The following is a 15,753-nucleotide window of genomic DNA, read 5'->3' as shown; positions in this document are numbered from 1 at the left end:
TGAAGTTTATATCTATCTTACAGCGCATGATGTTTTCTCTCATTCTTATGGTTACTTGGCGCAAGGTCGGCGGCATGCATTACCTCGGCGAAATGTTACTGGGGTGGAGACATGCTTCTCGGAGTATGGTTGGCCATCATAGAGGTCGAAGGCGGATCATGTTTTCTGTTGTCTTTCTTCGTTACTGGTTACCAATTATAATGTCAATACAGTTTGGTCATCTTTCTCCTCTTTCTGAATCATTCATTCACTCTTCACGTGGAGCCTTGCCAAGTTTGAAACACATGATCGTACTTTCCACAGTACTCAGGACTTGTCTCTCTCACATACAAAAGACGACTCAACACATGGATGAAATGAAGAATGCTTTTCGCGCTGAAAAACAACTGACAATAAGAAATAGTGTAATGTAGAAAAGGTATAAACAAGCCCAAGCTCCCAAAAAAGAAAACGCCATGATTTTCGATACCTTCAACATCTAATCCTCCATGTCCTCATCCTCACCACCATTCTGCATCTTCTCGACAAAAGCCTTTGCTCTAGCCTTTACAGCATCAACATGTTTAGCATCACCTTGCTCCTCCTCGAATTCCAACCATCTCTTGAAAACAAATCTGGCACGACGTTTCTTCATCTTGCCGTTTGCCATGCGCTCGAAGAGACCGCGTACGCGCTCGACATCTTCCTTTTTGCCAGAGGTTTTGGAGAGGCTGCGTTCGAGGTCACACCACATGTCCCATCCTTGTGTCCATTTCGTCCATTGTGTGAGCATGGATTCGAAGATTGTGCGGGCGCGCTCTGGTTCGCCTGTGCTAGTGCGGAATTCGAGAGCGGCGAATTTGGCAGTCAGATTGCGGTGGTCGTGGGAAGCCACCGATTGCAGCGCACGAGGGAGCAATGCGCGAGCTTGAGATGCCGCATTTCTCTTCTCAAACAAGAAAGTGGCGTAATTGAGCCAGAGGTTGGGGTTAGGACGGAAAGACTTGGTGGAAGCCATTTGGTCGAAGATCTTCTCGGCGGCGCGGAAGTCACCGGAGGATGTGTAGATGGCGGCGAGCTTTTCGTGCATGGTGAAGCTATCTTGAACCTTGCAGGATTCCTTGAAGGTCGACTCGACCGAGTCGGCGTCGCCGTAGGCAACTTCCAAGTTCAAGAGTGCGACCCAGATGTTCTGCTTCTCGTCCTGTTCACGGAGGTGGATGGTGCGGAGGGCACGTTGGCCGATATCACGGGCCTTTTGGACTTCGGAGAGGCCGAGTTGGAAGGCCATGTATTGGATCCAGAGGGAGGAGTCGGAGGGGGAGGTGAGCAGCATGCGTTCGAAGTCGGCGACAGACTGAGGGCCATTGGCATCGAGGTCGCCGGTCTGGTCGACTTGAATGGCGGCCTTGCGCTTGCGCTTCTTGAGGGGTGCAGAGGCTTCTTCGGCATCGGAGATGGCGCCATCGTTGTCGAGAGCGGCAGCACCGTTCCAGTCGAACCCAGAGGTGGTAAGACCGCCGAGGATGGACTTGCGGGATGTGGGTGCTTCGTCTTCGCTCATCTCTTCGTCCGAGGCGGCCTCTTCTTCACTCTCCATGTCTTGGACGTTGGACATATCAATGTCGACACCATCGTCAGACTCCGAGTCGTCAGCAAGAGGAACACCTTCACCTTCAGACTCATCTTCTTCATCGTCATCCTCCATCTCCTCATCGCTTTCAAGGTCCTTGAAGTATGATGCTTTGAGACCGAAACTGATACGGCGCTTCTCGGTGTCGATGTGCAAGACCTTGGCCTTGACGAGATCACCAGCATCATACAGCTTCTTGACATCCTCGACAGCAGAGTCGGCAATCTGACTCTTATGACACAGACCACTAACACGAGGGATGGTGTTGTCGACATCGATGAAGACACCGAAGTCCTCAACCTTTCTCACCTTACCAGTGACAAATTGACCGACCTTGAGGTCGGCGAAAGAGTTGGCGGGAACATAATCCTTGTCAACGTGAGACTGCTTCAGACTCATCTGGACATGGTTCAGGTTTGCGTCAACCTGCAGGATCTTGCCCTTAACAAGCTGGTCGATCTCAACAGCTGACTTCCATTCCTTGACGAACGAGTCCGACAGGTCGGAGATACGAACGAAAGCATCGATACGAGGACCGAGGTTGACAATGACACCCTTCTCGGTGACAGCCTTGACAAAACCGCGGACGACATCGTTGACAACCAATTGAGGGATGGAGGTAATTTGACGATCCTCAACGGGCAGTGCTGAACTCAGAACCTTGGAAGGACGCATACTGAGGTAGACACGCTTGTTGGGTGCGTCAACGGCAGAGACGCAGACACGTACAATGTCACCTCTGCTGTGTGTTGTAGGGTTGGCCTCGGTGAAGTCATCAGACAGCTCGGTCAAAGTAACAATACCAGAGACGGAGTCGCTCAGCTGAACAATAACGTTACGCTCGCTGACCTTGGTGACCTTTCCAGCGAGGATCTGACCTTCAGTAAGAGTCTTGAGAGTAACTGGAGCAGATGAGGCAGCGGATGCTGCAACAAGATCCAAGCGGTTAGCGGCGGCATTAACGCTCTTGACCTTGACGCGGATGGCAGAGCCAACAGGGAAGTTCTTGGGGATATCCTGGAGGAGAGAGACATCATCCGAGACGTCAAGAAGATCAATACGACCACGGACGTTGGGTGACAAGTTAGCCCACAGGCACTTGTCGCCAATGTTGTTGACGTAGGCAATCCAGGTGGAGTCGACCTTGACTTGGTCAAGGGTCAAAACATCAGATTCAGACTTCAATGAAGTGTTGGTCTTAGCAGTAAGCTCGAGAACGGGAACACGGGAGTGGCGGTGGGTGATAGGCAGGAAACGGTGGTTACGGGCGTCGTGGATACCGAGAACCTTGACAGGAAGAACCTGCTTGGCCTTGAACTTTTGAAGAGGCTTCTTTCTGTCCTTGATGTCTTCCCAGCTGTTGAAGACCTCGGAAACATCAATGCGACCTTGGATGTTGTCGGCGAGCAGAACGTTGAGCTGAGTGTCCTTGATGGAGACAATGCGTGCCTGAGTTTCTTTACCCAGGGTGAAGTCGGTCAACGAGGTGGAAACTCCATCGACGGGGTTGGTGACAGTGGTAGGGACAGCAGTCTGAGGCTTCTCTTCCTTCTTCTCCTCGGGGCGAATAGTCAGAACAAAGCGCTTGGACTCCTGGTTAACGGAAAGAACTCTGGTGGTGATAGATTGATCCTTGCGCAGACCGAAAGCGGGCAGTGCGAGCTTCTCCTGTGTAATCTGGGTCTTGGGCATGAAACCGACCAGACCAGCAGCGAACTCAACAAAGACACCATCGGGGGTGATGTTGCGTACGAAACCAGCAACTTCCTGGCCTTGCGAAAGACTCTTGAACTGGCTGACCAAAGTCTTGGAGCTGGCGGCCTTGACCAAGCTGGGCTTGTTGCTCAGGATGACCAAGTGTCTTCTGTTCAACTTCTCTACCACAACAAGCTCGTTCAGCTTTTGACCGACTCTAATCTGCTTCATGGTTGACTTGTTCTTGGCCTCGGATCCGTCGGTAAGGTGAGTCAGGCGGAGCGTACCCTTGAGGTTTGAGCCCTCCAGATCAAGCATGACGCTCTCACCAGTAACTTCTGTGACAGATGCGTTGATGAGTTGACCCTCTTTCAGCTCGTTCCAAGCAGACTCCTCGTCCTTTCCGAAAGCAGAGGCATCCTTACAGGAAACCTTGAGCTCTTCGGCCTCTGCATCGACAGAAAGGGCGTGGACCATGACTGTTTGGCCTTGTCTAAAGTGTTGGGAGGGATCTGAAATGTAGGCCTCGCTCATCTCAGCCACGGGGAGCCATGCTCTAACCTTACCGTAGAACTGAACGACGGCACCATTGGGCTTGATGTTGATGATAGTACCAGGGGCTTCGTCTCCGACGTTGATGTCCTCGTATGACTTCCAGATCTTGGCTTCAGTGTTAACGAGAGTCTTCTTCAGGGTCAAACGGATTTGGTTCTTCTCGGGATCGACTGTCAGGACACGAGCAGTGACGGGGAAACCTTCTCTGAACTTCTTCTCGGGGTGTTGCAACTTCACATCGGACATGTGTGACTCAGGAACGAGACCGTCAATGCCGTCAGCAAGCTGGACAAGGACACCGGTGACTCCCTTAGCTCCCAGGATGATCTTCATGACAGTTGCCTTGACTGTTTGGCCAACCTCGACATCCTCAATACGGAGGAAAGGCTGGTCCAGGATCTTCTGCTCGAGAGATACATTGTACACAGCATCGATAGGGTTGAAGCCAAGAACTCTGGCGCGGTGGGTGGATTCGAGCTTATACTGGCCAATGGTTTCTGAAAGGTTGTCGATTTTCTTGTCAGAGATTCTGGAAATGTGAGCGAAGCCGGGATTTGAGGAACCAGAAAGCTTGAGGAAGAGACCCATAGCAGGCTCAACGTGCACAACCTGGGCATCTTCAACAATCGAGGAAGGACCGATCTTGTCGGCCTTCTTCTCGCTGCTAAGGGCAAACGCCTTGAAGGTCTTGACATGGTCGAGGAAAGAGATACCGAGCTTCTTGTTCTCGGCAGAGTGGAAAGTGCAGATGACACGGGCCTTGACCTTTGAGCCAATCTTGTACTTCTTCGAAACGTCGTCCACACGAGCACCAGCACCCGAGTGGATGACATCTGCAGTCGCATCGAGCATTCCCATGACCTTGGTAGCAATTCCTCCACGGCTTGACTCGGTTACCAAAACCTCAACAGCGGTACCGGGGAGGAAAGCATCGATGGTGGGAGCGTCGGAAAGGCAGTGCTTGTTGATGTCGCCCATCTTTGTGAAATCAGGAGCCAACTTGATAACCTTGTTATCCGAAGCCTTACCAGTCACAACACAGAGCATGACCTGGCCCTCGTGAATCTTGGAGATGTCGAAAATCTTTCCCAGCTCTTTCTTTGAGACGAAACCTCTGACAGACTCGTCGTCCAGGCCCAAATCCATGACCAGACCATGGTCTTCTACACTGCGGACCGAGGCTTGTAGCGTCGAGTGTACGGGGAGGTTTGAGGAGTCGAGGCCAATGTTTGCTTGTTTCGGGTCGACGGACAATTCGATTCTCTTCTTTGACTTGCGCAGTCCGTTGACAGCAGTCTCGTCGGCGGTAGAGGTGACAATGGCTCGGAGCCATTGACCAACGTGGAAAAGCGACTTGAGATCAAGATCGTCGTCGTCTTCGTCTTCGCTCTCGTCCTTGACATCTTCGTCGGCCTGAGCCAGCAGAGCCTCGATCTTTTGGTTGACCTTTTCTGAGATGGCCGTCAAGGGGATGAATCCTGTGAGGTTGTTGGGTAGTGCGAGGGCAACATCGCGGGATGTGATGTCGGTAACTTGTCCCAGCACCAGAGTGCCAACGGTGATGTTCTTGTAACTCAGACCGTGGATCTTGATCTGAGGCTTGTCGTCTTCAGCAGCCTTAGCAGCTCTTTTATCGGCCTTTGTCTTTCTCTTCTTCTTGGGTGCAGCACCAGAGTCGGCTCCAGCGTCGGCGTCCTCGTCGTCGTCGTCGGAGTAGTTGTCGGGCTTTTGCTTCTTGCCTCCAGATTGCTCGAAAAGAACATCGCGTTCGGCCTGGATCTTGATCTGCTTGTGTTCCAGAGGAGTCAAGACACTTGCGCCACCACGGGGGAAAGCGCGCTCTTCTTGTGACAGGATTGAGGCCTTGACGGGATTTCTGTCGCCCTGTTCCTTGGACTCGGTGGGTTGCCTCTTCTTGATCGGAGCGGTTCCAGAAGCATCAGGCTTGGAGCGCTTCACATCGCGCTCCTCGGTCTGAGCCTTTCGTTTAATGGGAGCCATGGCGAGATATTCGACCACGGAAATGTATAAAAAACGAATTTATCTCGCCTTCCCAAAAAATCTGGAGCTTGCTGGAAAACTTGTCGGCCTTGGCAAAAATAAACGCCGACATTTCCGGGGCAGTAAATTGATTGAAAGAAACGCGGCGCGTCTCACAACGCGTATTTCGACATCGTGGCGTTGGACCACCCATCTCCGTCCATCTTCGCTCGAGTATTGATATCGCTGTCTCTGTCTCTGCACCATGTCTAACATGGATATGCTGTGTTCTCCACAGAGCAGCAATGTCGATTTACCCACATCTCCCACAGCCGCCCCATCCTCGACGGCTGTGAGCAGTAAACCCAGAGGGCAGCCCTCCATCACTCCTCGACGCTTCACGAGGTTCTTCACCCCCATCACAACACGTTCCACCACAGGCTCGAAGTCTTCCAAGAGACTAAAAGACATTACCAAGAATGCCGTCAATCAAGTCAAGTTCACTGGCTTCCATGACCTCCCCCGATTCGAGACGCCACGAAAGAAGAGAAAGATACTACCCACTCCCGAGAGCTCGCCCGTCCAACCTCTTGACTCGTCACCCTTGCGACCACTCGATTACCACGTCCCCTCGAACCTTTCCCACCGCATTGACTATGATTTCGACGACTCGGACATTGAAGAGGAAGACGAAGACGAAGAGGCCGAGGAAGAAAAGCATTTTCCAGCTCCCATAACACGTCTACGAGATTTTGGTACAAGTGGCCGCATTCTCCAACGAAGCTTCGGTGGTGCCAGAGGCGTTGGTCGTGGCAGGATCAACGACCACTGTGTCCCTGATTGGCATGCTCAAACTGCAGATTACTATACTCGTCCTGAAGACTGCCACAACTATCGCGGCCAGGCCCTACCTTTCTGCGTTGCTCGTTGCAACACCAACTCGCTCGTTGCTATCGGCGATGAGGAGGGTGGCGTCAGGCTGATAGATTCGGCCTACGCAGACAACTCTTTCTCTCAACACCACGTATCCTTCAAGCCTCACCACAACGCCATCATGGACTTGGCCTTCTCATCCGATGACTACCTTTTTGCATCGGCCTCGGGCGATCAGACTTCTCGCATCGTCGACATGCACACTCAGCAAACTCGCTACGTTATGCATAGCCACACATCTTCTGTCAAACAGGTTCGCTTCCAGCCTGGCAACGACAGTATTGTCGCTACCTCAAGTCGCGATGGCAGCGTCATGATCTGGGACTTACGTTGTCGCGGTCAGGATGCTCCTGTCGTTGACTATGCTGTCAGCTTCGAGCCCGGTAACAGCATGGTGAACTCCGCTCGGCGGGCAAACACTGTCACGTATGCCAGCTCTGTCAACAGTATGCGTGATGCACACGGCTTGCAACAAGAGTCTCGCCGCTCGGATATCTCTGTCACTGCTTTGTCCTTCCTATCTGATTCACGCTCTCACTTGCTGCTGACGGCAACCGAAGCAAATGCCAGTGTCAAGCTGTGGGATCTTCGAGGCAAATACACTTCTCGTCGGAACGGACCATCAGTGCCTGTGTCTAGTACTCGCGAGCCTGAGGCCCATTTCAAGCACCGTCAGTTCGGCATTAGTAGTCTGGCACTGAGCGGTGATGGTAGCCGCTTCTATGCACTCTGCCGTGACAGCACTGTTTACGCTTACTCCACCAACCACCTCATTATGGGCTCCGCGCCTGAGTATGAGCCTTCCTCCAACACACAAGCATCCAAGTGGTTCCGGCCTCGACAGGGTCTTTCCGGTAACGGACCCCTGTATGGTTTCCGTCACCCCATGTTCAAGTCCACATCCTTCTACGTCAAGTCCGCCTTGCGCCCTGCCACATCTTCGCACCCTGAAATGCTCGCTGTTGGCAGTCGAGAGGGCTGCGCTGTCTTGTTCCCTACTGACGAGGCCTTCCTGAAGAAGAAGTCTCCACAACCCAGCTCGGGTACCTCTACTCCCATTATTGAACAGGACGGAGCATCTGGTCCCCGCTCTCGAACTGGGTCTGCTGCAAAGTTGGAGGACACATCACTGCCTATTTACAATCAAGGCACTGCGTTGATTCGAGCTCATGGTAGATCCGAGGTCACCGGCTTGGCTTGGAGCACCGAGGGCGAGCTTGTCACACTGGGTGATGACTTCACCGCACGATGCTGGCGTGACAACGATCGTAATGCTGCAAAAGGCATGAGGATTTGCGGTGAGGGCCAAGGCGCTCGCTGGGGATGGGGATGGGCTGATGTCGAAGGATATGATGAGGAAGAAGGATGATGGTGAAGGATGCACGTTCCGATCAGGGTAATAGAGGTCGTTGCGGCGATTGTTCGATGATGGATTGTTATGACTTGCTTTTGCTTTACTTGTCTGTCCCGGTTTGGACAAAGGATACCCACAGCCAAAATGGCACAGCGTAGCGATGGAGATAGCTCTCTCTTGCTTTATAGATAGAAATGTTAGATAGTTGAAGAAAGACATGGCATCACAAGCCAAATCACTCATCCTCAATCAACATCTCCGGGTGCTTTTCATAGTCACATTTACATATTTGTGCACACACCTGAATACACATTTCATAAGGCCGCATAACATTTCGATGGATGCCCAAAATCTGAGCAGGGTGCTCCCCATAACCAGTGTCTCGAGCAGTTTTCTTGTCGTCAAGGCAGCAATACATGTTTTATCTCGTGGTTGATATTATAAAGGGCACAATATCGACACGATACATATATCTGTCGAGTCTCATATCGATACATGGGCAGTGTGGGCGACAATCCAGAAAAACATGATTAAGCATCGCGTCAATCTAAAAGACATCCACAAACTGCTTAGTTTAAGACCGCAATTCTCGAAGAATGACTCGCAATAAAATGCTGTCTTTGTGAACAACTATATAGTACTAGACTATATCTCTTCTGTCTCAATTAGGTTACTGAGCATTATTTCAACATGAAAGCCAATGTTATTCGGTGTGTTCGGGATAGGCATGGTTTATCAATGATGAGAACGAGGCGGTCGTTGGGAATTTGTGCCCAACAGCCCCTCATCCAGGAGCCGGCTACCCTATCACCATCTATCTTCTTTATCAGACACGAGCAACAGCTTTTAGATATTCTCTTGACCTTCGTACTTCTGTCTTTCTCCACCCACACGTAGTCCGAGTCTCATTCTTCATCAAGGCCACACGCGTTTGAACATGCCTCGCACGCGTCTCCAGCAGCGCAGAACGCGCCCACGGTCGTCGACTCGATCCAACCACATCACGAGGCAAAGACCAAGCCTGCGCTTACCTACGACATCGTGAACAACTCCTTGACGGGCTGCAGTGACACCGCCGAGAATCAATACCAACTTCAAGAGCTATATCATCCCTCCATCTGGCTAGCGACTCCATACCAAGCCGCAACGGTCTTGGCCTTTACGTACTGGCATCCACGTTCCACATCTAGAGTGATGACGTGCGGCCAAAAGTTAGAAATACCTCGATGGCTATGTAAGTCGTTAAAACCGTGATGCGGCTCTCTCACGTCTGTAGCACCCCATGTCGTATATGTTTTCTCGCTGCGCAATTCGTGTTCGAATCCAATTTCCCTCATCTTTGAGTCGCCAATTTCATAACAGTACTTTTGCTGGAAAGGTCACCAAATCAGCTCCACAATCACCTAGCAATCGCATTGCGTATCACCAGACAAGACATTACACAGAATTCACCAGCATCATGCACGACAAATTCTCCGGCTCTGAGGCGCCCAACAAAGTCAGGATGATGGTGTTCGAGACGGACGAACCGCATCCTGACACCGAAAGAGAAAAGGGATCATTTGGACAAGTCTTCGACAAGTTGTTCAAGATCGCTGGTGACAACCACGATCCTCCGCTAGGCATTGAGACGGCGATGAAATTCGTTGTAGAGCCAAAAGGTGGAAAGGTGCCCTCGGTGGATGACCTGAAAGACGTACATGCCATCCTGATTACGGGAAGTATGTTCGACGCTCACGGTGACGACGAGTGGATTTTGAAGCTCATGAAGCTGTTACAAGGTAAGCCCTCCAGAAGATAGTACCAGCCATGTGCTGACATGGACAGATCTCTGGCAACATCGTCCCGACATCCGCTTTTCAGGAGTCTGCTTTGGTCATCAGATCCTCTGTCGCATGCTCGGAGCCAAGGTCGACACGGTACCTGGTGGCAAGTGGGAACTCTCGCACACCCATCTCGACCTCAGTGACATAGGAAAGCAACTTTTCAGAACAAACAACGAGAAGCTACGACTACATCAGATGCACCAGGACCACGTTGTAGAACCGCCTTCATCAAAGTCCACTGATCTGCTCAAGGACGACCAAAAAGTCCACGTTTGGGGAAGCTCGGAACACACAGCTGTCCAAGGAATCTATATCAAAGACCGCCTATTCACTTCTCAAGGTCATCTAGGCTTTGATGAAGACATGGTCAAGCGACAAATAGAGCTGCGTGTTGAGAGTGGTAGTCTCAAAGACCTAGACCACGCCGAGGCTGCAAAAGAGACAGCCGATATGGAACATGACGGTGAGGTGGTTGCTGCATCGATTTTGCGTTTGTTCCACGGCGATGACAACGATATTCCTTGATTGATCAAGCCAAACTGGACGAACTGCGATAAAGAATGTCCTGCCTCATGATCAAACAGATACTTAATTATATATCGAGCGTTGTGAACTCACTCGATATGATCTCCACTAGATTCCGAAGAGTGTGTGTCACAACGCCCAAAGTTGTTACCAGAGCCGAGACCCTGCAATGAGAGCCTCCATATTCAAGTTGTCAACCAGACAGTTGCAACATGCAGCTAAACCCCTACTATGTTACAGGTTTGCAAGAGTCTGCAGAATAGAACGTAGTCTCTCATTTTTGACACACAGCGCGGCTCGCCATATGATCCAACGCGACACCGCGGCCTTTACCACTCAAATGTGAGTAATCGTTTTCGTTTGAATGATATATTCCCCACAAAATATTAGGCAGAAGTAGCAGGAGTCGCAGATGCAGAAGTCGCGCTACCTGTAGGCAGCTTATTGGTCTGTTCACCGAAGGATCGCGACCCAATTAGGCAACCATCCGCTGGCTGATCGAGACACCGCATATGCTCTTGCCAACATAGCCTCACCACCAGCCTCGCCTTACTTATAAGTGAGGCTTGCGCTGGCTCGAGTTTACTTCATTCCCTCATCGTTCCTTCCTCAAAACAAGACTCTTTTCACCTCCTTCCTACAAGAGACTCGGAAGTCGCTTTCACCACACCAAAAGACATCACCTTCAGTCACCTGTTCTTGACCTCCATCCTTCCTTGCTCTCTTACCTCTCTACCACAACCACCATTACATCTCAACCACTTTCAAACCTAATAACTCTCCACAGTATCATGGCGCCTTCACGTATCGGCGAAGTGACCGAAGACCGCTCGGAGTCAGAGCATGAATCAGAAGTCGAAGATCAGCCAGAAACTACCACTGAAACCAATGGCAAGACGAAAGGTGACACAGAGATGGACCCCAAGAAGAAGGTCGACGCCGCAGAGCCTATGAAAGCCGAATTGAAGCACCTGGATCGCAAGTACAGCGAGAAACACCAGTGGTATTATGCCGAAACCGTTGAGGACAAGGCTTTGCCTGAGCAAGTTGACTGGTAAGTGTACACTCTTTCGAAAGATGAATGCTTGAGCACGTCAGATACCGGTTCTCTGCGATACTTCCACTCGCCATTTCAACTATAGAAATGCACAAAGTTGTTGAAATCCGGGAAGTATCCAGTGAGAGTCAAGCTCGGCTCGGCTCTCTGTGGAGACTATCAGGAAATCAATAACTTTGTGCCTTCCTGCAGCCCAAGTCTTGTAGAGCTGTGTGACGGAGTTGAGGAACAATGGCTAACGCTGCTTCCCAGGTGGAAGAAGTATGCTCTTTGTGTAACCAGGTACATGTCGCAGGATGGCAAGGAGGTTCAAAAGGTAGTTGTTCAGATCAATTCGCAACACCTCAAGGACCTCCTGAAGGAGGCGGTCGGCTCCTACCCCGGCGTCAGTCTTGACACAAAGGATATCTCTCTGACACAGCCATGCCGCATGCTCTACCACTACTACGACGAAATCAAAGAGCATGGCAAGAACTTCGAAGCCGGTTCTGAGGCCGCAACACACTTCCAGGTCCTCGTCGACCACATCGAGGAGGAATTCGGTGAGACCATCAAGGAAGCCGAGAACCTCCGTGAGCAGCATGTAATGAACTACCAACATCTGTGGACCATTTTCAAGCCCAAGACCATTGCATTCGCTCGCGTTCTTGGCCAAGTCCAGGCCTTCCGCATTGTCGACTCTGGTTACCGATGTGGCCAGAGACCTTGCATGGCTATCACACTCCAGAAAGTGGACTTTGATGGCAAGAAATTCGGATTTCGCAATGAGGGCATGACTATTGATGCCTACTTGGGCGCCGTTTCGATCAACAAACTCGACGTGGTACCTCGCGCCTACTTCCCCAACATTAATGGTGTCGAGAAGCGTCTTATAACACGCGGTCGTCGTTTCGAAGGCTACGCCGGAATTCACTTCGCCGAGCACTCTGCCATCGCTTTGGAACACGTCTACAATTCTAGAACGGGCAGTTACGACACCAACCGTGTACACATCAACGAGCGCGTCGTAGTCGATTGCGCGACTCACCACCGTCTCAACCCTGAGCTAGCCAAATCGGTATATGACTTTGACGACGAGAAGATCACGGTCGACGACTCCGATGACGAACGCTACGATTCAGACGACCTGTATGATAGCGACGACGACAGTCAGGCAAGAGATACCGAGCTTGTGCCCTCGAAGAAGCAGGTCTTCAAGCCACTGACGGATGAACAATGCCTCCTCGCTTCCGCCTTGGTGCACGGCTTCTCGTTCACTCACAAGAAGTGGATTGATATGTTCGTTGACGAGTTGAGCCCAGTCAAATGGAACGAGGACTGCTTTGACCAGCTGGTTCTCGAAAGGCGCCAAAAGAAGCTCGTTCAGGCGCTGGTGACTGAGCATATCTCTGACAAGAACGACTTTGATGACATTATCAAAAACAAGGGAAAAGGGTTGATCATGGTTCTACATGGCCCACCTGGTGTGGGCAAAACGTTGACAGCCGAGTGCGTGGCTGAGCGTTGCAAGAGACCTCTCTACGTGGTATCATCAGGTGACCTTGGAACCGACAGTGTAACACTGGATGAGAGACTGACCAACATCCTCGACATGGCATCAACCTGGCGTGCAGTTCTTCTCATTGATGAAGCTGACGTCTTTCTGGAGCGTCGCTCGCTTCACGATATGGAGCGTAACGCTCTCGTCTCGATCTTCTTGCGCGTCCTTGAGTACTACCAGGGTATTCTCTTCCTCACTTCAAACCGCGTCGACACTTTCGACGATGCTTTCAAGTCCAGAATCCAAGTCCCTCTCAAGTACGGTAACCTCGATCAGTCTTCACGCAAGCAGATCTGGCACAACTTTCTCAGCAAGGCCGAAGGCGTTCACGACGATGCTACACTTGACAGATTGGCTGTTCACGAGTTGAACGGTCGCCAGATCAAGGGTATCGTCAGAACTGCTGGCAGTCTCGCTCGCTACGACGAGAAGAAGTTGGACCTTGAAACTTTGGAGCAGGTCATTGAGATTCAGATGGACTTTGAGAGAGATCTGGTTGGCAACAAGGAGTGAACATAGCGGGCTCAGGGAATGGAACATCAAGAGAAAAACGGGTTCTTTTGCACACATGCACAGCACTCGAGGTTCAATGGGTAGCTAGAGATGACAATCAAGAGTGGCAATGACCACTTCTGCTTTAATTTACCCTCACCCTTCGCTGTATTGAGAAGAACTCCTGAATCTCGTCTCTTTTCCTGACAAGTGCTTCTCCGATTGAATTGAGGCTGTTCATATGCTTCAGGAAAGTAGTCATGACAGATCATTCGTCCGGTGAATTACCAAACTCGTCAATCTGCGCGCGGACTGGTATCAGTTCCATAGACAAGGTACTGTAAGATCTCATGGTAGGCTGTCCAGATGTTCGAAGTACTTCACCATTCGTTCAGGTTGACTTATGACGCGCGTTGGAGCAGTTTTTCAGTGATTGTTTCTGATTGATGAGACATGGACTTCTGTATCTACTGTAGTACTACGCTTACCCACACGAAACAATTGTGAGACGGAGATATGATGACTGACAGCCGAATTGTAACGGTCTCGTTAATCATAGCCCGCAAATAAGTTATGTTCGACTAAAAGCCTCCAGGCTTGAGTTTGTAAGCACCGATCTCCCCATGACGCTCAGCTTTCTGGATCTTGAGAAGCACCTCTTCCTACTCAATCTTGGCCTCAGCCTTTTCTTCAGCGGCATCCAGTTTGGCGAGCTCTGTCTTCACAGCCGACACCATCAACATACAAAAGTATGCAGCAACAAACGCATTCTGCATCCAGACCTTGACGACCTGATCTCCAAAATTGTAGGGAAAAGCATGAGCAGAGAAGGGATTCAGCCACGACAGCACGTGCATACCCGCCATGGTCTGGGGGAACAACACAATCACACGAAGACTGGCGCGGAAGAGTGCAGCACCATAACGGTCAACTGTCTTCTCACCAAGTTTCTCGACGGCCCAGATCATCGCAAACATCCCGAGAGATATACAGGCCCAGATCATGTGGATAACACGATAGGATCGTGTACGTATACTGGGAACGTATATCGATACGAGAAAGAGAATGTCCAAGATGAGGCAGGATGTAAATGTAGTGATGTAGATCCTTTTACCGTGCGTGGATAGTCGCGAGTAGAGATCGCGGTCGAGGATTGAAGAGACGTGAGCTTTGATGGAAGTCTTGACAGCGGCGAGGGAGGATAAGATTGGTGACTTCTTGGCGACTTGGATCGAGGCATCGAGCACAGAGAGATCCGTGATGGACGTCTCAAGCGTGGCTGCAGATTTACGAGGTGGTGACACCTTTTTGGCGTCGGACTGACGATGGCAGTATGCGCGGGATTTCTCTTCTCCTGCACGGGGTTTTCTTTGCATGCTTGCTATGAGTTCTTGCTGTTGGCGAAGTCTTCGCATGAGCTCTTCGGTGCTGGGAGTGTCACCACTGGACTTCGACTTCGAATGTGCCTTCTCGGCTGCCCCTTGCTGTTTTTCGAACCGATGCTGTAAATCTGTGGGCACAGTTTGAGCCCGAGATTGCAGTGCAATGCATATGCCCTCCGCACGTACAAGCTCAGCACTTGCTTTTCTGGCGACTTCTCTAAGCTGATATATCGCCTCAGCAGCTTGAGTTTCGGTAATAAGAGCAGAGCCAGCATCTGACATCTCAGTGGTAGAGGTAGAGTTGATGACTGGCATCTCATCAGTAGTAGTAGTAGCAAAGCTGACATCTGAATCTGCGTTGTCGACGAAGATACAGTCAGACTCGAAGTTGGTGGAAGACATGACTTGGGAGTTGGAAATTCGGGTTTGGTTTGCGGTGTGAGAATTTTGGGACCGGCAGGATAGTAGGAAGGATATAACGTTCAAATCAGACGACGAACTATGTAGGAGAACTCGCTAAAGTATGAGCGGGGCATGTCATAATATGACTCCGTGATTCGCAAGAATGTCTGACTGCTTCGCGGATGTTGAGCTCTCTTGCGTTAATAATGTTGCTTCAGCGACTCACCGGCCCTTTAGGGTCGAATGTCATATGAGAGAGGTCAGCGGAAAGGAGCCGTCGCAATGAATGCTTCTGGCACAGGACAATTAGAGCAAGTGGAACAGTGGCAGTCAATGGATAATCATCAGTTCGAGGGTGGATTGTGGATTGGGCATGAGCTTTGCAAGATGCTTGTTGTCA

At 50.8% G+C, this 15,753-nt stretch overlaps 5 protein-coding genes across 5 annotated transcripts; 3 read left to right on the top strand and 2 right to left on the bottom strand.

The window, feature by feature from the left end:
- Positions 1-177: 177 nt before the first annotated feature.
- M438DRAFT_341940 (nucleic acid-binding protein) lies at positions 178-5,879 on the bottom strand. Its single transcript, XM_029904628.1, has one exon. It carries the CDS (start codon positions 5,861-5,863, stop codon positions 479-481), a length of 5,385 nt encoding a protein of 1,794 aa, XP_029764515.1. The 5' UTR covers positions 5,864-5,879; the 3' UTR covers positions 178-478.
- Positions 5,880-6,051: 172 nt separating this feature from the next.
- On the top strand, positions 6,052-8,376 carry M438DRAFT_341939 (WD40 repeat-like protein). The gene has a single exon (XM_029904627.1). It carries the CDS (start codon positions 6,108-6,110, stop codon positions 8,142-8,144), a length of 2,037 nt encoding a protein of 678 aa, XP_029764514.1. The 5' UTR covers positions 6,052-6,107; the 3' UTR covers positions 8,145-8,376.
- Positions 8,377-9,588: 1,212 nt separating this feature from the next.
- Positions 9,589-10,480, top strand: M438DRAFT_265383 (class I glutamine amidotransferase-like protein; the record flags this gene model as incomplete). Its single annotated transcript, XM_029900022.1, has 2 exons — positions 9,589-9,910; positions 9,957-10,480. 2 exons carry the CDS (start codon positions 9,589-9,591, stop codon positions 10,478-10,480), a joined length of 846 nt encoding a protein of 281 aa, XP_029764513.1.
- A 950-nt stretch (positions 10,481-11,430) lies between these two features.
- Positions 11,431-13,590, top strand: M438DRAFT_371277 (P-loop containing nucleoside triphosphate hydrolase protein; the record flags this gene model as incomplete). The annotated part of the gene is made up of 2 exons (XM_029908249.1): positions 11,431-11,534; positions 11,790-13,590. The coding sequence occupies 2 exons, from the start codon at positions 11,431-11,433 to the stop codon at positions 13,588-13,590; spliced, it is 1,905 nt and encodes a 634-aa protein (XP_029764512.1).
- A 321-nt stretch (positions 13,591-13,911) lies between these two features.
- On the bottom strand, positions 13,912-15,475 carry M438DRAFT_81417 (uncharacterized protein). The gene has a single exon (XM_029910340.1). The coding sequence runs from the start codon at positions 15,351-15,353 to the stop codon at positions 14,232-14,234; it is 1,122 nt and encodes a 373-aa protein (XP_029764511.1). The 5' UTR covers positions 15,354-15,475; the 3' UTR covers positions 13,912-14,231.
- Between the last annotated feature and the right edge of the window lie 278 nt (positions 15,476-15,753).

This window comes from Aureobasidium pullulans (assembly GCF_000721785.1).
Source record: "Aureobasidium pullulans EXF-150 unplaced genomic scaffold scaffold_2, whole genome shotgun sequence".
Classification (NCBI taxonomy): domain Eukaryota; kingdom Fungi; phylum Ascomycota; class Dothideomycetes; order Dothideales; family Saccotheciaceae; genus Aureobasidium; species Aureobasidium pullulans.
The sequence above is the reverse complement of the archived record's forward strand: the minus strand, read 5'-3'. Positions and strand labels throughout refer to the sequence as shown.